Source organism: Cimex lectularius, unplaced genomic scaffold (assembly GCF_000648675.2).
Source record: "Cimex lectularius strain Harlan isolate CLEC.00 unplaced genomic scaffold, Clec_2.1 scaffold270, whole genome shotgun sequence".
Lineage (NCBI taxonomy): Eukaryota > Metazoa > Arthropoda > Insecta > Hemiptera > Cimicidae > Cimex > Cimex lectularius.
This window is the reverse complement of record NW_019392790.1, coordinates 188,659-212,702: the sequence shown is the minus strand read 5'-3', so window position 1 is coordinate 212,702 and position 24,044 is coordinate 188,659. Positions and strand designations below refer to the sequence as shown.

The 24,044-nt window shown below is 33.7% G+C and overlaps 1 protein-coding gene across 8 annotated transcripts; it reads right to left on the bottom strand.

Annotated features, from left to right (window-relative positions):
- Window positions 1–249: 249 nt before the first annotated feature.
- On the bottom strand, window positions 250–23,804 carry LOC106664141 (alpha-catulin). 8 transcript variants are annotated; one of them, XR_002910478.1, is made up of 14 exons: window positions 22,888–23,223; window positions 14,235–14,424; window positions 13,931–14,091; window positions 12,536–12,745; window positions 12,085–12,468; window positions 11,757–12,005; window positions 11,537–11,696; window positions 6,078–6,193; window positions 3,662–3,712; window positions 3,262–3,543; window positions 2,991–3,197; window positions 2,502–2,627; window positions 1,732–1,834; window positions 653–737 (listed from the first exon to the last, which is right to left on the bottom strand). XR_002910478.1 is itself a non-coding variant. In XM_014389587.2 (13 exons), exons 1-12 carry the CDS (start codon window positions 22,975–22,977, stop codon window positions 2,511–2,513), a joined length of 2,217 nt encoding a protein of 738 aa, XP_014245073.1. In that variant the 5' UTR covers window positions 22,978–23,223; the 3' UTR covers window positions 650–737; window positions 2,502–2,510. The 8 variants fall into 8 exon arrangements, 7 of the variants coding, with proteins under 7 accessions (XP_024083642.1, XP_024083641.1, XP_014245071.1 ...); XM_014389587.2 differs by lacking the exon at window positions 1,732–1,834 and having other exon boundaries at window positions 650–737; XM_024227874.1 differs by lacking the exons at window positions 1,732–1,834; window positions 2,502–2,627; window positions 22,888–23,223 and adding an exon at window positions 23,378–23,804 and having other exon boundaries at window positions 250–737.
- Window positions 23,805–24,044: the final 240 nt, after the last annotated feature.

Genomic DNA, 24,044 nt, shown 5'->3' with positions numbered 1-24,044 from the left:
ATAGTACATCAAATATGACCAAAACAATGTAGACCTAATTTTTATTGAGCAAATGTTTTTCAGACTAAAATATTCAGCTTAGATATTCTTTATTTAAAAATAAATCAATAAAAAAGAATGACTAAATGAATTAATTTGAAAGTAGTGACTAACACTGAAAATATGCATTAAAATAAAGTTTTTAAAGTTTTTGTTTTGTTTTTAAGCAACAGTATGATTGAGGAAAACGTTAATTAATTATTTATTATAATGTTACCTTAGATTATTTTTATTTTAATATTACTTACTAAGTAAAAAAAAAAGCACAAACAAAATAATAAGAATCAAATGTCTGAAGAACTGGGCCCACTATGACCGATAAAATTAAATTTTCATATTTTCAAATTTTATTTAATCGGCCAGTTTATAGATATGGTAACCATCTATTTAAGTCTTCAACATTACGCAAAACAAAGTAATTCATCTAGTGGAGTGAAAATTTTAAACTTCAAATAATGAATTTCCAATTAAATTGTTTGTATTTTGCCAAAATTGAACTAAAATAGGAGGAAAGATACTCTGGTACGTCTGGGATCGCCTTTGGCCCTTCGGCCCATCCCAAACTGTCACATGCCTGGATCAGAGCTGGAACTGGAACCACCTTTGCTTTGGTCTCCGCCTGCTCGTGAGCCTCCCTCTTCTCGACCACTTCCACCACCAGAACCATTCCAACCAACCCCTTGTAAGTCTAGCGTGTACTGAAACAAATATTCATTATACATTAAATTAGATGTAAAAACTACTAGTGTAGTAGTAACTATGATCTTTACAGAGACAAATTAAAAAAAACTTTTATTTTATTTATAAATAGTTAATTGTACATCTTGATAATTATAAAAATAAGCCTTTTTTTAATAGTAACATTAAGCAGTGTTTGTAAATATAAAATCAAACCTGTTGACAGAATTTATTTATATGCAAAAATGGACTAGAAATGGGTATTTGAGGGTTTCCTTCCTCATGATATTGTTTTTTTACATTAACATTTTTCATAGTTAATTATTTATTTAGAAAACAATTACTGTTTTTTTTTTTTTTTTTTGCTGGATGCACAGTTTTTTTAAAGTTAATATTTTTGCATCATTGATTCTGCGTAAGTGGGGAGGGACACATGGATAGGATTAGGTAATAAATGGTTAGGGATGTGGTTAGGAATGGCTATGTTATGTAGGGTTAGGGACGAGGTTAGGTTAGGAATGATTTGGGTAAGATTAGGTATGGTTCTGGTTAAGGTTAGGGACGAGGTTAGGTTAGGAATGATTTGGGTAAGATTAGGTATGGTCCTGGTTAAGGTTAGGGACAAGGTTAGGTTAGGAATGATTTGGGTAAGATTAGGTATGGTTCTGGTTAAGGTTAGGGGCAGGTTAAGCAAGAAATGGTTAAGTTAGGAAGGGTTATTTTTAGGTTAGGTTACATATGTGGTGGTGTAAGATGAAAACAAGTTCGCTTCAGGACCTATTTGATTTTTGACTGCGTTATGCCAGTTGTCTTAGATATTGTGGATTGTTTTTTATTTATTTATTTATTTTTTAACAAGGGTTCGAACTGCAGAGGTCATATCAACCCTCAGAGTGCTGTTATTAAAAAAAAAAAAAAAAAAAAAAAAAAAAAGCCTAAACCATTGTGGCCACTGATGCCCCTACAATTTGGGATTCATATCACACAGATTGCAGATTGCAATCCTTCTATTACCTTCGCTTCCCAGTGAAATTTCCATTGCTTTAGCAACAAGCTGAAAGTTTCTTGAGGCAATGATGATAGTTTGTAGTGCAGTGTTCCGTGTTCCTGAAAGGACCTGGTTGCAGACAAGATAATTTCCTTTGCACCCACCATCAATTAATATAGCATCAATTATTCCATAAATTAACCATTTACTTAACTGAATAGTTGACAATAAAAAAAAAAACTTTAAAAAAACTAATACTGTAAAACTGACTAACACTTCTGCAGGATTAAAGTCTTGCAGGTTTAGTTACACACGGTGTCCCATTTAATATGCCTCAATGTGCAAGTTATCAATTTAATTAAGAAAATTGTCCACTTTAAAAAAGAATTCAATATATAAACCTTCCACACCTAATACACTCAATATTGCACGGTTAAAGATGCAAGCTTGCATATTTTGACAAACATAATTATGTATAATTTAATGCAAGTGAATGTTTTTTAAAAACAAATCTATAAATACAAGTAACAAAATAACACTTATATTCAGTATTGAAACATGACAACATTAGCTAGGCAAATAAACATTAGTAATATAACACGACACATTAACCATGACAAAAATGGATTTACCCACAACTCAAATGAAACTGTTAGATAATTTTCAAAATTTATGTTAAAGAGTAAAAATATTCGGTTTATTATTATTGCTAATCTTTTTTTAATTGTCCGTCGACACAAACTTATAGGGTTAGTTTAATTCCACACCAACACACCCACTTCCAAAAATAGTTTACCATATACTGTTATCGAGGCAATGTCCTTGCCCGGTAGAAAGGTAGTAAAGGTCTCCCAATTACATCAAAAGGTATCGGAGTATACGGCATATACATTGGCATTCGTAACTGGGGAACTGCTTGACACTGTCGTCACAAAATACAATTCAATTTATATTAATTTGATCAGATTTCAATTTTTTAAAATTCCATTGCATTTTTTTATCACAAGTTTATCCCTTCCAAAGGGATTAGCAATTAGATTGTAAAAGAAAAATCAATTATCAAATATGAGGATTTTTAATGACACTTTTATTTCACAAAAACAAATTTGAGTCGTCTGTTTAAAACTGTCTGTTGGACAGAAAGTGTGATACTTAAAATTATCACTTTTTGCATTTTAATCTGTACATTCATATGTATAAATTGGTTTTGTTAGGAAATAAATTGGATAATTTGGCGAATAATTAACTGAATTGTAATTGTAAATAGAAAAAATAGTTCACTTACTTTGGTGGCGCATACAAAGCATGTAGTGACTACTTTCGATATGACACTCATCAGATTTTTTGTTTCATGAATAACTGTGTCAACTTTTGTGAAAGTGGCCGCTTTACCGACAGTTGGGTTTTTAACCGTAAACTGCAGCTGCTGAACATGGGTCGGAACGCGATCCAATTGTTCTAACAATTCCTTTTTATGCGCTCCAGCTGGTACCTAATAAAATATCGTTATTTTGAGAACTTTGGAAAATAGGATTTTTTTTTTACAAAAGAACAACCTGATAGGAAAACTGTCGCACTATTTTATACAGTCTATTGGCTTCTTCAGCGAAGTATTCAGCTTGCGTGAACAAATCTTGTGTTGTTTTGAGGGAACCACTTCCTTTTGTAAATTGGTACATGCTGACAGCCATACGTGACATGTTTTTAGCCCTTTTCACGATATCGTTGTTTTCGTCTATGGTTCCATTCGGAGCATCTTGCCACCTTTCCGTTTCTGCGTCTACCTCTGAACTGGCAAGTTTCATTTCCAAACCAGGTTTTGCAATCTTCTCTTGTTCCTGTAATTTCGTACATCATACGTTACACTGTTCACACAATATGACCAATATTTACAATTAATTTGTACTAATTACACATTTTTTTTTTCATTTTATCCAACGTATAATGTATACCTACATCAACATCCAGGCGCACCGCTTTTAAAGGTTTGCTCGTTGTTCCATGTTTCTGTAAAGAAAAAAGAGAAAAACTAACATAGAGCATATAACAATTGTGTTGTTAAAGCAAAATTGTTTGTAAAATAAAAAATGCTAATTACTATAAATTCTATGAACTTTTCAGTTGTCATGTTACTTCAACGATAGTATTTATAAAGCAATCATAAGAAAAAGAAAATATATTGTATCAAATTTAACAGGCAAAAAGAATGGTAATTTTATCAGGTTGATACATAAGGAATGTTGTACACTGAAGATATTTTAATTTACAAAATTTATAGTTGAATGTAAGAATATTCATGTTTTAAAAGTGTGTTTATGATTTGATCGATCAAAATTGTTATCAATAAAAAATAAAACAGGCATTAACACTCCTTACAACTTTATACAATTATAAACTTATTAACAGTGGTGGTCCGGTAAAATTATAAGTCAGGTTATTTTACATTTTTTTGTAACTTTTATAACATCTAAATTTAATAAACTTCATGAAAGATGCCTGTTATGAGTATTTTATTGATTAAAAAATATAAATTAATCTTTGGTTGACTGGATAAACAATTTATGCGTAAGTTAGGTAGGGATCAGGTAAAGATCGAAACAGGTTAGGTTTGAAATGGTAAGTTTATATAGAGTTAGAAATGGATTAGGTTAGGTAGCACTTAAGATTAGGTAGGGTTAGGCTATGGTTAAGTTAGGTATGAGTTAAATTAGGAATGATTAAAGTTAGGGTTTGGGAAAGGTAGGTTTGATAGAGTTAAGTACAGAAATGATGAATGATGGAGTGAGTGCGGTATTTGATCCTATAAAAAAAAAAAAAGATAGTTCCTACTAACAGTAAGTGCTACCTTGAATTGACTTACTGTGAGTAGGAACTATCTTTTTTTTAAAAAAGGATTGAGTTAAGTACAGATTAGGTTAGGGACCAGTTGGGCCAGAAATAATTAGTTTAGGTGGGATTCAGGTAAGGTAAGGAGTGTTAGGTAGAATTGTTATAGTTATCATAGGCTAGGTTAGGCAAGTTAAGTATGAGTTAAATTAGGGACGAGTAGGTTAGGTAGAATCAATTTAGGGTTAGGGACGTGTTGGGTTAGGAATGATTAGGGATGAGTTGTGTTAGGTTAGGAATAATTAGGCTACAGATCCATGAGTCAATGTTTTTTACATGAAGCATATAAAATATTCATGTGTGAAGCACGAATTTTAAATGAATTTTCCATGGACTTTTTTCACTCTCTACAAAATATGAAAAGCAATAAAAATTGAAAAAAATTGAATCGTCATAATGATGATATTTTTCTAACTGAGAAAAAACCTGACGACACATTTTTTCTGATTGATAAAAAAATTTTAAAATCGAGAGTTTGATCACTCAACCCCGAGGTTGAATAAAATTATTTCTATATCTGAATGTTAAAAATTGACAACTTTTAAAACACAGCAGATCTGTTAATAGTAACAATAGGCATAGGGCCGAATACTATTTACATTATTATCGATACATAATGTACAAATATCAACATTATATCTTAGCCTTGAGGAAGATCAATAAATGTCCCCCAGTTGTGATACAATTCCCTTCCTAAAATAATATATCAAATCATAAATTAAATCTAGAATTTTTTAATGGTAAATTTAATTAAATGGCTAAATAAAAATTGATTGAAAAAAAAACCTGAGAAGGATAAGATCAAATTATGGAAAAACGGTACTTACTTTAACACCCAATACAAACATGAGCAAAATTATTAATACCTTTAAATAAGAGAGGAAAAAGAATAGAATTTTGATTAAACAAATGTCTCTCTTTGAAAATAACCTGTTAATAATTATACCAAACCAATAAAAACAATTTTTTAATGCTTCTTAGCTTTTATTTTTACTTAATTCATCGTCCATGCCTATTAGTTTTAATTATTTTAAGTTTTAAAAAATAAGTACATTGAGTGAAAAGAAACCATGCAATTTATAATATGCTATTTTAGGACAATGACTACGAAAATAGAATAACAATAGTGCAAAATTAAAACTTAATTTTGTAATGTTGTAAGCAATCTTGAAAATCACATAATTTAGCATCAACCTGATATTTATGCTCATTACATTTTTTTAATGAACAATTGCATACAAAGTAATCAAGCCATGCTTAAAAGTAGTTGCCAAATTTACTATTCTTGTAAAAGTAAAAAGAAAAAAATGTATGTGGTGCATTAGAAATGAAATAATAAAAATTAAGAAAAAAGAGTTTGAAACTCTTCTAAGTTTTCTAAAAACAAAAGAAAAAAGAAAAGTTTTAGATTTTGCACACACATTTATTTTCAAATAAGTGTATGCCAAACTATAAAAACAATTCTCAAAATATGAAGAAAACCTACACCAGGCCGAGGAAGGGACATATACATCTGTTTCTCTGGTATTTGCCCTGCTTCCATTATATCTTTACAGATGGTTGTAACATCACTCATTAAAGAATGCCACATATCTGTGAACACTTGAAAAAAAAGAAAAAAGAAGGTACAGATCAATTTTAACATGAACTTGAGAATTCATCAAATTACAAATTATCTTATCTATTTCACTAAATGCGGAGCACAACTTGTAAATCGCCTTTTCTCAAATTATATTCTTATATTATAGTTGTGAAATAATACAGATTTTGTTGTATGAATATGGCTTGAGTCAAACTACATGCCTGGATTTTAAGTAAGACCTCTATAAAATGGTATAATTATTAAGAAGGATAGAAGTGAAACTTTTTTCTTTTTAAAATTATAAATTTTTTTCGATATGATAGTTAAAATGAGCATTTATTAAGTGTATCGATCTTCAGGTCGGTCCACATTACAATCAACATATACAGGCATTTTATATTTAATACAATACAATGTTTCATAAAAGACATACTACCAGGTAACCAGAAATGTTCGTGCGGTTTTTCATTTGTTATTTCTATTTGCATAAGAGGATTAAGTGTTTACATCATGTAATAATACCAATAGGATAATGCGACAGTTTGTAAAGAAAAAGTATCTAGAACAGTTCACTGTAAATTGTAAAATATTTTCTTTCTCATGGCTTCAAACCCCATAATTCATGCGTGCTCATTGTATGAATTTAAGTGGCCTTTAAGTTAAGCCCCCTTAAAAAGGGCAGCCGAGGCTTGTAAAATTTGCATTGCTTTTGGTGATGAAATAATAAGTGAATTGCCCATAATCGGTTCAAAAAGTTGGCTTCTAATAAGGAAGGGATTGAAGACGATCCATGGTCTGGTAGACATTCTGTTTTGAATGATGACAAATTGAGGAAAGCTATCGAACTTGACTCAAGTCAAACACGAGCTTGCCAGAGGGTTCAACATAAGCAACAAAACCATTCTCTCTAGCATACGGCTTGAAAATACTTGGATGTTCTTTATAAATTGACCATTGGTAACAAACTTCAACGTTTAAGCATTCTTTTGGACTGGTTTGTCACATGCAACAAAAAATGAATCCGGTACTACACCAGATCATACCATCACCAAATGATCCTGTCCCATCAACATGAAAACCTAATATTCCACTCGAACAAAAGGCTATGTGTTTGGTGGAATATGGCAGGCATTGTGCTCTATGGTTTAGAAACCACCTGCTCTCATAAACAGAAAAAAAAATTCACTAGGACTGTGCTATTCAAGACCTCATACAGCCAGAATGATAAAGGATGTGATAATAAGCTTGGTTGGGATGTCTTACCACACCCTCAGCACCCCCCCTGACCTGGCCCCTTTTGACTTTCACCTTTTCTTAGAAATGGATAATCATGTGAACAATCAAGAGTTCGATAATCGTCAACAGTATAAAACGAGATGAATTTATTTTTTAAGTCCCGGGAACCAAACTTCTATATGAAGTGCATAACTGGGCGAGTAATTGGTTGGAGTTGTTAGAAAGATGCCAATGAAGATTATTTCCTCAAATAAAATATTTCTAAACTAATTTTAATTGTGACAATTATTACACCCTTTAAACCAACACGGACTTTTCTGGTTGCTTGGTATAAAAACGGAAATGCAGATTTTATATTTTTATGTTATCAAAAGCATCAAAAACAACTGATCAAAAAAGAACTGTTGAAAATTAAATGGTTATAATAATAACAGATGAGGTAAATAACTAAACGCTAATATGCTACTAATTTTCTGTCAACTATAAAGCAAGAGATTTGTTTAATTTGTGTCATTATTTACAAAGTTAACATAAAACCTGTTTAATAACTTCTGTTTTCTTGTGTGTATTTTTTTAAACTGCTATTGTTAGGAGTAACATTAGAATTAACAGACCTAGAAATTCAAAGTATTTTACATATTAAGTTGGCATATTTTGATCAGTGGCTGTGGTGTAGAGTTAATGCACAAAAAAAGCTTCCTAAAAAAAATCCTTTTCATCAATTCCAAAATGTTCTCTCCACTTTATTTTCCAATATTCAAGTTGTTTTGAAAACGAATTTCTAAAGTAAAGCACAACTGTTGCTATCCAAAGAATATAATGGGACAGCAGTTGCCGAGTGATTAGCCAAACTAGTAGTTGTGGGTCAAATCACAAACAGCTCAGAGCATTTTAAATGAAAATATTAAAAAAGTATTGTTATGGCCAATAATAATCCCTTCTCCATGACACCCAACAATTGGATGTTGATGATGATGAGGGAATTTTAGGAAACAAGGTTTTTTTTTTTATTCCCTAAGCACTGCAGCCTTCTGACTTATTGCATTATTCCTAGATTCTCTTAAAAAGTTGACTGACATTGCTGTAATTCTTTTTCCCGAGTCTTCTTGATATTCTAGGTCATGTCTCCATTGAGCAGTAAACAGAGATAAACTGCAAAAGAAACTGCCGACTGTGTCATGAATCAGCAGAAACATTGGAACTTACGTGGAACAGTACAGCCATTTGGGAAAGCAAAGAGGAACCCCAAGAGTGAAGAGTATAAGTATGGATATAAAGAAGGGACAATTCTACTTTAGATCTTTTAGGGCCGTGAAAGAGTTTTTAAGGGCAAACCTCCAGTACACACTGGATAAAATATTGTATAGGGGGGGGGGTCATAACGGTTAAGGCGTTGACATGGCAATCATCAGTGTAAATTAAAGGTCCTGGGTTCAAATCCAGCATTGCTGCTGAATGATGGATTCAAACCTGATATACTTACAAATAGGCTTTCTTTCAAAAACACTGGCACCCGAGGGTTGATATGACTTCTGCTGTTGCAAATCCTCATTTAAAAAGTGAATAAATAAAATAAAAAAATTTAAAAAAATAAATTGTATTAAATAGACAATTAAATATTACTATTTATTTCTACAGAAATTGTTTCTGGCTCATGCTAAACTTTAAAATGTCGTATGTCCACTTTTTCTGATAAATATGATTGATTAGCTTTCACGATTATTGTGAGTTGAGTCAACCATGACAATTTTGAACTTTTTTTAGCCAAGGACAGACACTACAATTTAAAAAAAAGAAAAATAAATGATTTAATCAAAATTATTAAACTTTAGACAAATTAATGTCTAATTTTGTTAACTTTATTAAAATCATAGTAGCTACCAAATAAGTCTTTCTATGGGTTAAATGTTCAATTAATATGGATAAAATTTTGGGCTAGATATACAATTTTTTATACCACATTTTACCATACCAACTTTATCATTGATTTTGCGTTACCAAGAAGTTCATATTAGGTTGGATTAGGGTTAACTTTTGGAATGGTTAAGTTAGATAGGGTTGGGGGTCTAGGTTATGAATGGTTAGAGTAGGTTATGTTAAGCAAGGATGGGTTAGGGTTATGACAGGCTGGTTACATATCCACAATTCATTGGTTTTCCATGAAGGTAGGGTTGGTGATGGTTAGTAAGGTAGGGTTAAGATAAGGAATGGTTAGGTTAGGACTAATGTTGGATTCAATGGTTTTTCATGAAAGTAGGATTAGAGTTAAAGCTTGGAATGGTTTGGTTAGATAGGGTTAGGGTTTAGGTTAGTAATGGTTAGGTTAATATATTACATGATTAATTATTTTTCTGTGAAGATAGGGTTAGGAAGGGATGGTCATGTTGGGTTAGGATTTGGTTACTTATCTATAGTTCACTGTTTTTATGTGAATGAAACTAGGTTTAGGAATAGTTAGGTTAAGTAGGATAGGTTACATATCTCTGAGTCAGTTTTTTTTCCTGTGAAGGTAAGGTTAGTGGTAGCATATCCATGGTTCAATTTTTTTCTGTTAAGTAGAGAAAATATGAGAATGCAACTTTATGGTGAGTATTTCATTCACGTTAAAGATTAGGTTACAAGGGATACTAAAAATGCTGAGATTTTTATGCTCTTAATACTATGGGTTTAATTAAATAAAAAATTGTTTTATTCATGAAACTCTTTGTGATTTGTAATTCTTAACTCATATATTGTTTGTTTCTCCATCAAAAACCTGTTACTTGTAAGTAGTAATTAAAATAATGTTTATTGTATTCTATTCGAAATGTATCTAATCTGAGACTTGTTCATATAGTATATAAAAAGTGGACAAAGAAAAATATTTTGTGATTATGTGTATATATTTTCTTCGTTTCATCACTGCGTAACATTTGCAGCAGAGTATTGATATATCCACAATTTCAACGACATTCCACTGTCTGTGTACCAAATGCATTATTTTACTTTTCAGCCTTCCTACAGCCAAATAGCCAGCGAGCAGCGATAATTTTGATTCATAATATATCAAAATATGCCTACAATATTTATGCTGATATGTATTTAAAAAACAAAAATTGAAAACTCAAAACAGCAAATGAAGCGATTTCAAGTTTATGCAACCTACTAAACGGAAAAAATGAGCAGAATAAGGCCCAGCCATGCCGTTCGCTCTGAATTCTGAACACTCACCCGTTCTATTGTTAGTACGTTCCACAATTCCACAGGCACAATCTGATGTAATGAATGCGACCCAATACAAACGATATTGTTGAGTTAAATCTTTACTGTACTAGGGTGAAACGTCGTAATAACTCGTTATTTTTTTTTTTAAATCAAATTTAGTTTTCACAGTTAACTACGGCTACTGTTGCAGAATTGAGAAAGGGAAGCGGCCTTTGGAAGCTGGGTGTGACCCATCCATTTTGCTATATTGAAAAGTAAACATTTTTCAATCACTATATATTTGAATTACAAGAATTATGATAGAACGGCTGGTCCGGAAACTTCATAGGGATTTATTTCTACATCTTTATTCAGTAAAAAACAAAAAAAAAACATCTTTGCATATATAAAATGGTGTTTCTTCACCTCCTCTTTCAATGTAAGTTGTCCTTAATGGTTTTTAAAAAAATTAGGGTTAAGCAGAACAAGATGATACAAAATCAACTTTAGGTAAAAACGACAGATTGTCATTTTGGTCATACAAAAGAAAGTTAAAGGAAAACTCTTCAATGGATTATATGACCGTTTTCAAACCAAAAGACGCCATGTAAACATTGAAAGGTCATAAAGGTGCATTTTTTAACCACTATCTTTTGACAAGCATTTTTCAGCAACCTACATTTTATTCCACATCTTTATAGGCAGATCATTCATAATAAGAATAAATTATAATTTTTTATAATCTGTTAAAGACATACACAAAAAGATGAGAGAACTTCACTATTGCATCATACATTAACGCATTATACAAAAAATCAAAATCCCTATAAAAATTCCGGAATAGTCAATATGATTTTTCTTATAAATACTCTCTCTGAAAATATTTTTTTCCTATAAATCTCACTAAGTCACCTTATATGTTCATAGTGAGTAAGGATCGTTACCTTCTAGATTCTCTTTTGCAATCTTGCTTGTAGGATGCTGCGTTAAAGTTGTTGCAGCGAGTGCAATCTGTGGGCCGTATATTCGTATGTTGATTTCAGTATAACGAGCAGAAACTTGTAACGTTTCAGTTGACGCGATATGCCTCAATAATTTGCACATCTGAAATTACCAAATAAATATTAAACAGGAATTTTTGTTTTAAATATAAACATGTCAAACCTCGACAATATGTTCAATGTGTTGGGAGAAACATTGCGAGCTGTGCTGTGTTCGAATCTCATCGCACGCCAACGCTGAATTGGTTATGAAGTTCACTAATTGTGCCCCGCTTTTAGTAATATTTGGTAAATCCAACGTCTGCTCTCTTGTCGTGCAGATCAATTGATTATGTAGGTCCTTTGATGCTGACAGGCAGTTTTGAATTGCACATTCTAATTCTTCAGTCGGAGAATACCCTTCAGTTTCCTCCTGAGAAGAAGAAAAAACCCTAAAGTAAGCTAATTGTTAAGTATTTTTTTTTTTATTTATTTTGTTTTATTATACTTACCAAACTTACACCAACTCTTAATAGTGTGCTTAGTTGAATTCTTACTCTATCACATAGCAGAAGAATATTTTCACGGTGTTCATGACTAGTATAAGCCGAATCTGTGAAATCTTGAGTCCTCTCGATTATAGTGTCGATAGCACTTGAAAGCGATTCCTTCGTTTGTATTGTGACATATGTTAGTCTTGTCATCTCGACCAAATTTTCAAACTGCCTAATAGCAGACAGCACGGTTTTTCCAGCGTCCCAATCTTCTGTGATCTCCCCTTCAAAAACACCGTCTTTTACGACAAAATGTATCAAGTCCATCGCACGCCTCATTTGGCAGAAGACTGTATCTCTATTCTCCCTGCACGCCGAACTATCCGGGTGCCTTAAGCACGTCTGCAAGTTGACAATTATTTTTTATTCTTAAAACGTTGTCTCATTTGTTAAATTAATTTGCCGTCACCTTAGAACTAGTTAGGAGCAATAGTGTCGACCTTTCCAAAACCTGCCTTGCGGCCATCATTTGTGCTCGCCTTCGTTCGTCCTTCATATCGTTTTGTCTATCTCCTGTCAAGTGAGCGAGTTCGACCATTTCTTGGCCAAACTGGGAAAACGCTTTGACAAATTCGGTAAAATTGGAAACTCCTTCTAGTCTACCAAGGCTTCTTATGACCTATCACAAGAAATTATGTTTCACCTTGTATGAATTAACTTTTTTAACTTTAAATGAACCCTTTTAAATTACTCCTTTAAAACTTTAAATTCTCCTTTTTAACTTCAAATTAACCCTTTTTAACTTCAAACCTTCCTTTCTTTAAAGCATTAAAAGAAACTTGGACGGTATGAAATATAAGCAAAGTCCTGTATAATTTTTTTTATCACAATATTTTTTTAAAGAAAGGTTTAATTTGAAACAAAAATGGGTTAATTTGAGGTTAAAAAAATTAATTTGAAGTAAAAAAAGTAATCTGAAATTAAAAACAATTAATTTAGGGTGAAAAACAGTTAATTTGAGGGAAAAATTTATATCTATTCTACTACTACAAAATAAAGTTATATGAATGTACATAATGGGTGTTGGTCAGTGAATAGATGAATATGTGTTGAACCATCTAATTGACGTTTTTTGATATTACTCAAAGACATTTCAGCTTTACGCCATCTTCAGTGACGAACTGTGATTGTCTTCCTTCTGTGAAGACGGCGCCAAGTTGAAACATACTTGAGTATAATCGAAACCCTGCGAGTGGTGTATCAGTGACCCAGAGCAAGTTTATTAGATATTGAATTTATTACACGCCATAATTAGAACGGTTTAAAGCGTTGAATAATTCAAAATCTCTATTGAAAATACAGAAAAAATTATATTTCTCTTCTACCTATTCTCGCTATTGGTCTTGTGTAATACTGACATGTTTGGCTTAATGCCATTTTTAGTTGGCTCCTTTTCTATAATCTTTCTGCCCAATAGTCAAGTCAATTTGTCCATGCCTTTCTAGCATGTTTTTATTATTATTTTTTAAATATTTTTTTTTAATCGTGTTAAGGGGCGATTAGGAGTCCTTTCTATATTAAAGTCAGCAGTTCATTTGAACTTTTGTTTTTAACGGAGATAAATAGAGTTTAATTCAATTACTTTATTGATTTGCCACCTAGGTGAATTTTTATGCGCATTGCTAAGTTTTCTGTGACTACCTAATAAATAAAGCCGATCGAAGAATTATAAAAAGAAATCCAACATACACCAAACTATCTGACTCAAGTAGTTCAGCGAGGATAGGCAGACCAGACATCAATTCTGTTCAATATACACTCAAAATTATAATAATTGAAAAATAAAAACTATAATTTCATCTACCTTATCTTTGGCAAGAAGCAATTGTTTGACTACGACAACATCAGCAAGCAATAACACCCTGGTTACAGAAGCCAGTAATGATTTTGCCGCGCGAGCCACTGCCGCCCTGTCACGCATGCAGTCTTCTCCTGCCGATTCGCACAGCTTTTCTATGGCGCTGCCTAATGCAAAAAAAATTGAAATTTTCAAGGCATGCCAGGAAGATGAGGCTTGAAAGAAAAAAGCTTGGAAAATTTATAATTTATTAAACTTATTACACTCATTATTAGACTTTTCTGCTGTGTGGGAAAATTTTTAAACATACCTGCTGCTCTTGCATCGTTGCATGCTCTGAACATGTCATCTCTCAGTTCAGGGATGTCGCTCGCAATACTTTCTCCAACTGTCACGAATCTGTCAACAGCAACATTTACACCTTGGCCCACTCTGGCTATGACTCGCAAAGAGCGTTCAGAACAAATACTGCGCTCCCTGTGTGATACCAAATTTGATATCTGAAAAAGAAAATTTTCAGTTTTCTAATACAAGTATTAAATCTTAAAATGTGAATTTTTTTCCTTAAATGGGCCAATGAACATGTAGGTTTTATCGTTACAGCATCAAATGAAGATGTGAAGGGAGGCAGACCAAAATGATCAAAAACTACCAAGAAACTTAAATCTTTCAAGCCGCGCAAATTCACACAAACCAATGAGCTTTTCTATATTATTTTAATCATTTTTTACTCGCCAAATCTACCAGCTGAAAAATAGTGCAAGGATTTAAAACCAAACAACATACAACTATAATATAATATAAGCCTTCCTGGACCTGGCACATCAGACATGATAAAAAGATGGTCAACTTCTCGCAGTATTGATTCATCTCAGAATGGGACCACAAGAAACAAAAGAAGAATAAAAACTTCAGAAGTGAGACACAGTAAACTCATGGTTAAAGAGCCCTCACTAAAATCGGCACATATTGCTACAGTTTGACAGGGTTCAATTCACTGGTAGTTGTTATGTTCACTGGCACTGGTGTTCTGAGAAAACACCTTCAAATTTTTCATACATTCAATGAGGACCCCATTTCTAGGCTATGCAATGAAGAGGAAGAAACTTCCACCAATAATAACTTCGAATTTGATTATAATGGGTGAAGGATAACCTAGGATCCAAGAAGTTACGAGAAAAAGAAGCAATGGCAGTCAATGAAGTACTATTTATTAAGAGAAGGCTGCAGGACTTGTGGAATACAAAACCCTCGCTTCCAAGCATTACTTTACCATATAGGTCTTTTCTACATGACAAAAAGACATCCACTCTGAATGGTAACAGTTAACACACCGCACAGATTCAACCCCCAACGACCCTCCCTCCGTTAAATGCTGCATATACAGATGACACAACTATATTTGCAGATAAAAACATCAAGAGTACAAGATGATCTCGGGATGATGGATATGTATTTGAGTAGCTAAAATATTTACTCTCAAGAGAATGACAGACCCAAATTTACCTTGTCTGCAGATTGGCCTGGAACCTCACATCAACAAGAAATAACTCGAAGCATAAACAACCTGGCACAAGCCTTCAAGGAAGCATGGCTCAGTGGAGTGTAAAAATTAAAGAAGGTCAACCTCTTGCAGAACTTATACAACATACTTAGGTCCTTTCTACATAACAAAAAGGCTGCCATTCTGAAAGCATAACAGCTTTTCAACCAGTCTGAAGGTTTGAACTTCTGAAAAAACCTGAACGACTACGTACGTGTAAAGCAGATATTCTGTGGAACCCAAAAGACCAAGGAGTTAAATATTGGCTAACGTGGAATCTCCACATCAGCAAAAATCAAACTTACACCAGGCTTGCTATGTTATCCCCTATGCTAAAAAAGAAAATTGGGTCTAAAGCCAAAGATACCTGTGCAAGTAGTTAGGCCAATTCTATTATAATCAATGGGTAGAGGTTTCTTCTGGTAGTCTGCAGGGTGATGAATAGCAGACACCCTAAAGACAGTGATATGCTAAAACACATCTGACAGACCAACCAAGTGATGATAGGCAAACCAAGTTGATCGGTAAGGATCAAATTACCAAGGTTCATCCAAAATTCTAAACTACAACTTGGCCATCAGGGTGAGGTAATCTACACTAAGTTTAGGCAATTCCATGAAGAGCTACCGCATTTAAAAGTAGTGGCTCACTTCAAATTGAGAATAGAGCAGGATCAAAAGGCTTAAATCAAGTTAAATACTGCGGATTATTGTAAAATTGATGAAAGACGAGCTAGTGTAATAAAAAAATTCTTTTTGGATTTTTTAAGATAATAATCGAGTTTTAAAAAGATACTTTTTACATGTAAATGCCAAGTGGTGAATTTATTCGGAATAAATTCAAACTTCAACGTTTTTAAGCATGCCTATATAATAGGACCTATTTCAATTTGTATTTGTTGTTTTGTTTAAGAGAATTTTTCAATATACAAAACAACAGATGGGTTTTCCTTTGTGAATTGAGGTTAGAGAGAATAGAAACGGATGTGCATGTTGTAGAACAGTAAATCAAATAGAAGATTGATGAAGGTACGATTGTGTCTCGACAATTTGTATTTAAGTAATGTCCTGACAACCAAGATAAAAGATGCTTATCTTCGATACCGAGTACTTTTATTTTATCATCAGTACTTCTTCAATATTTTTCTTCTTTACAATGGAATACTATAAGAATAAATTATATAAATAATTTTTTGTTAAATCTATGACATTTCAGGGTTCATAAAAGCCGATTTTAATTTCCCATCGGCTAATGGAAAAGCTCAAATGACTTAATTATGAAAAAATATAAGCCAGCAAGAAAATTCAGAACAAAAAACAAACACAACAACAAGTAATGTGGGGCAAGACACTGACTCCTTTAATTTATTTGAATTTTTCCTGTGGCCACCTAACGATCATATCTCAACCTGACCAAAGAATGAAGATTGCAAAATTATGAAACACATCTGACAGAATGAATGATCAAAAAGGGAAACAAGTATGATCTAAGGCTAATAATCAAAAAGGAAGATATTCAGTGAGAATACAATTTTTCTTTTTAAGATTTTTTTTAAATACTGGTTGTATTGGCCAGACAAGAAAAGAACTTAAAAAAACTATCTGGACCGTGAAGGAATTAGGTGGTGAGATCTTGTAGTTTGATCGCCTCTGATGATGGTCTGCACTCACTGGTTTTGTCGGTTAGACGCATTTCATCATTTTGCCAGTTTACGTGGCCAGTCGGGGATGTATGTAGGTCGAGGCAAGCATAGACACCTTTCATTAATTTGAATTTTTCCTGCAGATAAATTTGAAAAACGAGCAAATCTTGTCCTCACTCTGCTTACAACTCTGACCAAAGAGTGACGATGGCAAAATTATGAAACGCATCTGACAGAGAGAACATCTAAGGTGAACGATTATACAAAAGATATACAACAAGAATTCTATTTTTTAAATTTTGGTTTTGTTGGCCAGACAAGAAAAGGTCAAGAACAAAAAAGGATTTAAAAATTAAAAGGTCAGATTTCAATTTATAAAACTTCGAGTTTTCAGAGGCCATAACTAAAGGAATAATAGAAGATAAAAACTGACTGGACCCTGAAAGGATAATCCTTTTTTAAAAAAGAAATTACCAGTCTTAGAACCAATTCGACCTTCACAAGAGTTGATTTTCACTATCTTCCACATTTGGTCTGATTTCTAATATGCTAATGGTCAATTTTTAATTGTTTCTGGGCGCTTTTTTGTTCAATGATTGGTGAGTTATTTCTTTAGTGTTCCATACCATTTCAAGTTCATTAATCACTGATGTCAAGGATTGTTCTGCTGTTCTTTTTATTCTTTTGCCACATCCATGCGATTAGTCCAGAATTTTCGCTACATGTCTTTCTCTTTTTTTGGTAAAACTCCAATAAATGCCTTGTCTCACCCTTCTTACATCCCTGACTGGCCACTCAAAATGGCGGGTACAAGCCAAAATCATGAGGTAATCAAACTACAAGACTCACCATCTATCCTTTCAAGGAAATGGTGATTGATGGAGTGAGTGCGGTACTCACAGTAAGTTGTTTTGTTGTGGCTGAGACCTATTGTTGATTCTTTTAAAGTTAATTTTTTTATTCTTTTAACTAGCAACCTATCAATAAATATTGCTAGATACCCATTGTTTTTTTGCTAAGGTTTTAATAGTTTATAATTCTTTTCTATAGTTAGCAGGTGTTAATGGAAGTTTTAACATACGGGTCTATGAGCCAAATGAAACCAGCAGCCTTTTGGGACCATGGGTGAGAAGAATCCGCTGGTATCATAGTGTGTGTAGTTGTGGGTTTTCTATATACATCTATTTCTATTAGGTTGTTCATTATGGACAATTTTAGGTCCTTAGCAAAAAACAATGGGTATCTAGAAATATTTTGGGACTCAGCCAACCCACCATAAATGAATCAATCTCAAAACCTAAAGACAAGGTTGACAACTTGGCAAATAGCGGGGTTTACCGGTAATGATTGTGATATTAAATATATAGGACAAAGCAGTAGAGAAACAAAAACAAGAATAAAAGAACACTTGCCTAAATCGAACAAATTTTCGCAATTTAAGGACCATCTAAAAGAAACAAAACATAATTTCAATTCAAATTTAAATACACGAGTGTTACATAGTTTCAACAAAGTGTGAGAACTAGATTGGTTTGAGAAATTTGAAATTAAAAAATGTAAAATTTAACATGGTGATAAATGCATTAATAATATAACAGATTTTGTTCTACCTCCCATTTTAAATATGTACATAAATAATATTAAATGTCCAAATAATTAAATTTATTATTTTTGTAATAATTTAATAATATGAAGGTATTATTCTTATTTTTTATCTTTTATCTTTAATCACTAATTTATAATTAATTTCTTACAGTATTTACCAATATAATATTTACTTGTGTTCTAATTCCCGTTTTTCACCAAAAAACCAGCTTCTCATTGGAACGTCGCGTTGGCGGGTTCACTTTTGCAATTCATGGTGGTTGTAGAAATCCTTCAACCTGACGATGACCTAAGGGCTCGAAATCTGGATCGTTGGAAAACAACTTACTGTGAGTAGGAACTATCTTTTTTAAAAAAGGATTGAACACCGCACTCACTCCATCATTCACCATTTCCCTGAAAGGATATGTGGTGAGTCTTGTAGTTTGATTACCTCATGATTTTGGCTTGTACCCGCCATTTTGAGTGGCCAGTCTGGGATGTAAGTAGGGTGAGACAAGGCATTTATTGGAGTTTTACCAAAAAAAGAGAAAGACATATAGCAAAAATTCTGGACTAATCGCATGGATGTGGCAAAAGAATAAAAAGAACAGCGGAACAATCCTCGACATTAGTGATTAACGAACTTGAAATTGTATGGAACACTAAAGAAATAACTCATCAATCATTGAACAAAAAAGCGCCCAGAAACAATTAAAAATTGACCATTATTATATTAGTAATCAGGCCAAATGTGGAAGCTAGTGAAAATCAACTCTTGTGAAGGTTGAATTCGTTCTAAGACTGGTAATTTCAAAAGCAATACCATATAGAAAGCCTCTTACAAAAAGCAATTAGTATTTACAGAAGCAATTCTCTTTTGATTTCTAATAAGTACGTTTAAGAAGATTTACTCGACAATAGACCATTAAAGGACTTTGTTTGATGAAATTAAGGCCTGATTGTACTAATGGTCTGAGGATATGAGAACAATGATAGCCAAATTTAAGCGTTACAACATAAAAGTTTATTGGGGGTGATTGGAACAATTCCGTTGAGTAAGGTATTTTGTATTGAAAGTTTATATATTTTGTCATCACAATGCCGCTGAAGGATAATACCCTACTCAAAATTTCATAGTACATACATAGTACCAATTGCAATTGAAATTAATGTGCCTGTGGCCTTTTGTTTCTACAGTTTATTGAGCATATGTTTCTACAGACGGCACTGGTTTTTCATACCAGCCCTGTCAGTATTCTAAGACATCTACTATAAATCTGGTTTGTTTTATATCTGCATCTGTATGTATTCTGACCCAATTTCTTATGATTAGTTTAAAGTGACACCTACTAAAGGCTCTGGGCCTACAGATTCTGGATCAGCAGTTATAAGTGTGATTAAAACTCCAGGATCATACTCTAGTAATGCAAGTACTATGTTGTTTTGTACTTTTCAGTTGGAAATAATGAACCTGTGGCAATCTGGGCTTAGAAACCCTGTAGCAGCAGTCATATTTGTTCTCAAATTGCCATTTCAGGCACCATACTTTTCTATTTAGTTTTGATTTTTGGACTTTGCAGTTGAAACCTGACTTTCATTCCGGCCCTGTCGATATTCTAAGCTTTTTCTACTGGATGGAAGCAGCAAGTGAGACAGCCTAAGCAAAATAATCACGTTTCTTTTAAATATGTATCTGTCTGTCTTCTGACCCAATGTCAGATCAGGATTAGTTTAAAGTGACGTCTAGTAAAGGCTCTGGGTCCACAAATCCTGGATCAACAATAAGTGTGCACAACTCCATTAGCATACCTTAATAATTGGAACTACTATGGGGCTTTACTTTGCAGTTGAAAACAATGAACCTGTGGCAATTTCTTACTCTTCCACACCTGTAGTTGGTCGATTCAGCACATTTTTCTACAGATCAGAATAAATTTGATATCAGGCCTATCAATACTGTAGGGCTGTTTCTACTGGGTGGAAAGAGCAAGATTCCAGGCAAAATAGTTTTGTTTCTTTTTAGACTGCATCTGTCTGTCTTCTTACCCAATTTGTTAGGATTCATTTAAAACGCAGGTACCAGCCCTGTCGATATTTTAAGACTTTTCTGCTTGGTTAAAGCAGCAAATTAGTCTAGGCAAAACAGTCTCGTTTCCTTTGAATCTGCGTCTGTCTTGCCTTCTGACCCAATTTATTAGGACTACAACTGATCAGCAGTCATAAACATTGACAAGTTGTCTATCACAATACCTTTTTATACAGTTTTGATTGTTGGAATTTTCAATTAGTGTTGAGTGTTGTTAATTTCTGACATCTTAAAACAGCTTTTCAACAGAGCTTTTGTTGTTTCTTCAACCGTTAAGGTATGCCTGCCATTCATTTTTACTGACTGCAGGGCCAGGATAAGAGCTTCTGGGTTTGATGATTTATGAAGGTTGGAAGGGTTTTATCAAACGTGTGGTAACGGGTGTGGATTACATCTTGCTCAAAAGGAATATTTAGATCTGTAAGGATACCTTTGATGGACAATTAAAATGGAGCACCAAGCATTTGTCTCAGAATTAAATATTGGGTAGTTTGCAAAGGTTATTGAAATGTTTGGCTGAACCCCACACTTCACAAAATATTTGCAGTTGAAAATAATGCACCTGTGCCTTTAATGCCCTGTTGAAATTCTAAGATTGCTTATGCTGGGAGAAAGCAGCATGTTAGACAGTCTAGGCAAGACAGAATGACTTGCTTCTTTCAAATCTACATCTCTTCGTCTTCAGGCACAATTTGATTTAATTAGTTTAATCTGACAACTGGTACAGGCTCTGAGCCTATAGACCTTTGAACAGAAGTCATAAGTGTGCTCAAATTTCAACTCCAAGCACCATACCTTCCCATGGATTTTTACAATTTCATACCAGGCCTGTCGATATTGCAAGATTCTTCTACTGGCTGAAATCAGCAAGTTAGAAAGTTCAGGAAAAAGTCTTGTTTCTTTTAAATCAATATCTGTCTTCTGGTCCAAATTGATAAAATTCGTTTAAATTGAAGCCTCTTACAGGCTCCGGGCTAAGAAATATAAAAAGGAAGTAGACACAAAATTTGGGATAATAAATAGAAAATCTCGTTATATAATTTTTTTCTGATTAGTCAAGATCAGCCTTCTGCAATGGAGATTTTAAAGAATCTATTGAAAATTTGAGTAAGGAGTGAAACTTTCATTCTTGGACCCTTCATGGCATAAACCTCGCTTTTTTCTAAGTGCATGAGAACTTTTGAATGTCTTATTTTCCGTTGAGATCAAACTGACAGGAGACAAATGTGATGTTTTATTTTCAAACTTCTAGCATGAAATCTGGAATTTCCTTCCAAAAAAATGGACAAACTTGAAACTAGGATTTTTTTTAAGGCAATGCCTAGTACAAAATAAATTGTCGTTTATAATGGAATTGTCACGAACAGCCTGAATATCTAAATGGAAAAGTTGAGCAAATTCTCACAATTTTGACTCTATGAAAGTCTGAACTTGGTGTAAATCAAAAGTAAATTGTCATAACTTGTTCACTACTTAAAATAGGCAACGTCTACCTACCTGTTTATCAGTGAGTGTTGACATTTTTATATATAATCACCGATAGACTATGCCGATTCAATTTCTATTTGATTCATCATCAGGAAACGTTTTTATTATTATTTTTTTAACAACTTTCCCAGTCGACAGAGAAGTGCACGTGTTTATTTGTCTCTCTCACATACATCGGCAAATAAGAGAAAAAGTTTGAGTCGAGTTCCGTACTTATACTGGAATAGGCATGCCCTTTAAGACTAATCAATACATTGATAAAGATGGTAGGAGTTTTGAGTGTAGGCGCTCTGGGGGAGAAAGCAGCACGTACGTGCCTAAGCGATGGTTAACCAACCAACCAGAAGGTAACCAACCTCAATTCCGAGTAAACAAAAACAATTTGGTTTTTGGATCAAAACTAGCTAGAGGCAATGTTGATACTTTGGTGTTAAAGCGAAATAAACAAGGTTTTACATATGTCAAGTAGGAAAACGTTAGTTTTGTTACGAACGCTTAGAATAAACAAAAACCCCTACGGTTATTATTAATTCAACACAAAATAAAAGATTATAATTAAAAAGACAAAAGGGTCAGTGGTTTTACGAACAAAACAAGACAAAAACAAAAACTTATACCTGCTGCACTAAAGGCAAAATAGTTTTTTCGATTGATTTTGTTTTAATTGTTATGTTCTCATCGTCCAACAATGAAGGAGAATTAGCCATGAGGTTCCCATTAATATGACTTAAAACGTTACAAATGGACCGAGAAAAAATGCAGATATTCCCAACGCATTGAAAACTGACCTCTTAAACGGAATTAGAGAAATTTAATTAAAACACGAGGAAATCGACGAAAAGAGCCGATGGGGCGATCAAACGGGCCCGAGAATCGAGATTTGGCCCAACGCCGAAGCCCAGTCTTGTCTTCGATTGTCGGGTGGTCGAGAGACGGGGAAACGCGCATTTCCCTTTTTTCAATTTAATCCTAGGCGTCAGCTTATTATTATTATTTTTTTTTTCGAAATTAAAACAACCGGGTACGTTCCACGACAAATATACAGGCCGGCCCATTTACGAAAATAATTCAGGTGTAGAAGACAGAATTATTTAATTTGGACGTTACCGATTGTTTTGGTCTGCCTATCCTTTGTTGGGTTAATCTGTCGGACACGTTAAGACTTTTTGCCATCATCAGTAGTTGTGTCAGACTCCCTCTGGTGTTTCTTGACTAATCAGCTCTGACAGAGTAAAACAGCGAGGATGGGTAGATTTCTCCTTATACCCAGACCAACCAGGTCTGATAGAGTAAAACAGCTAGACGAGGCGGACCTCTGGTTATTTCCTGAACAACCAGGAACCAGATCTGACAGAGCAGAACAGCGAGAATGGGCGGACCTCTGATTATTTCCCGACCGACCCGATCTGACAGAGGAAAAGAGCGACGCAAGGCTGACCTCTGGTTAAATGCTGATCAACCAGGTCTGACAGAGCAAAACAGCGAGAATGGGCGCACCTCTGAATATTTCCCAACCGACCAGGTCTGACAGAGGAAAAGAGCAACGCAAGGCTGACCTCTGGTTATATGCTGATCAACCAGGTCTGACCGAGCAAAATTTTGCAAAGATTTGCGAGAATAGGCAAATCTTGTCTTATTTCCTGGCTAATCAGGTCTGACAAAGGAAAACAGCGAGACTAGGCGGACAAATCTGACATTTGGTTTTGTTCATCTACCTATCCTCTTTGGTCTCGATCTGTCAAACGGTCTTCAGCATTTCGCCATGAATGAATAA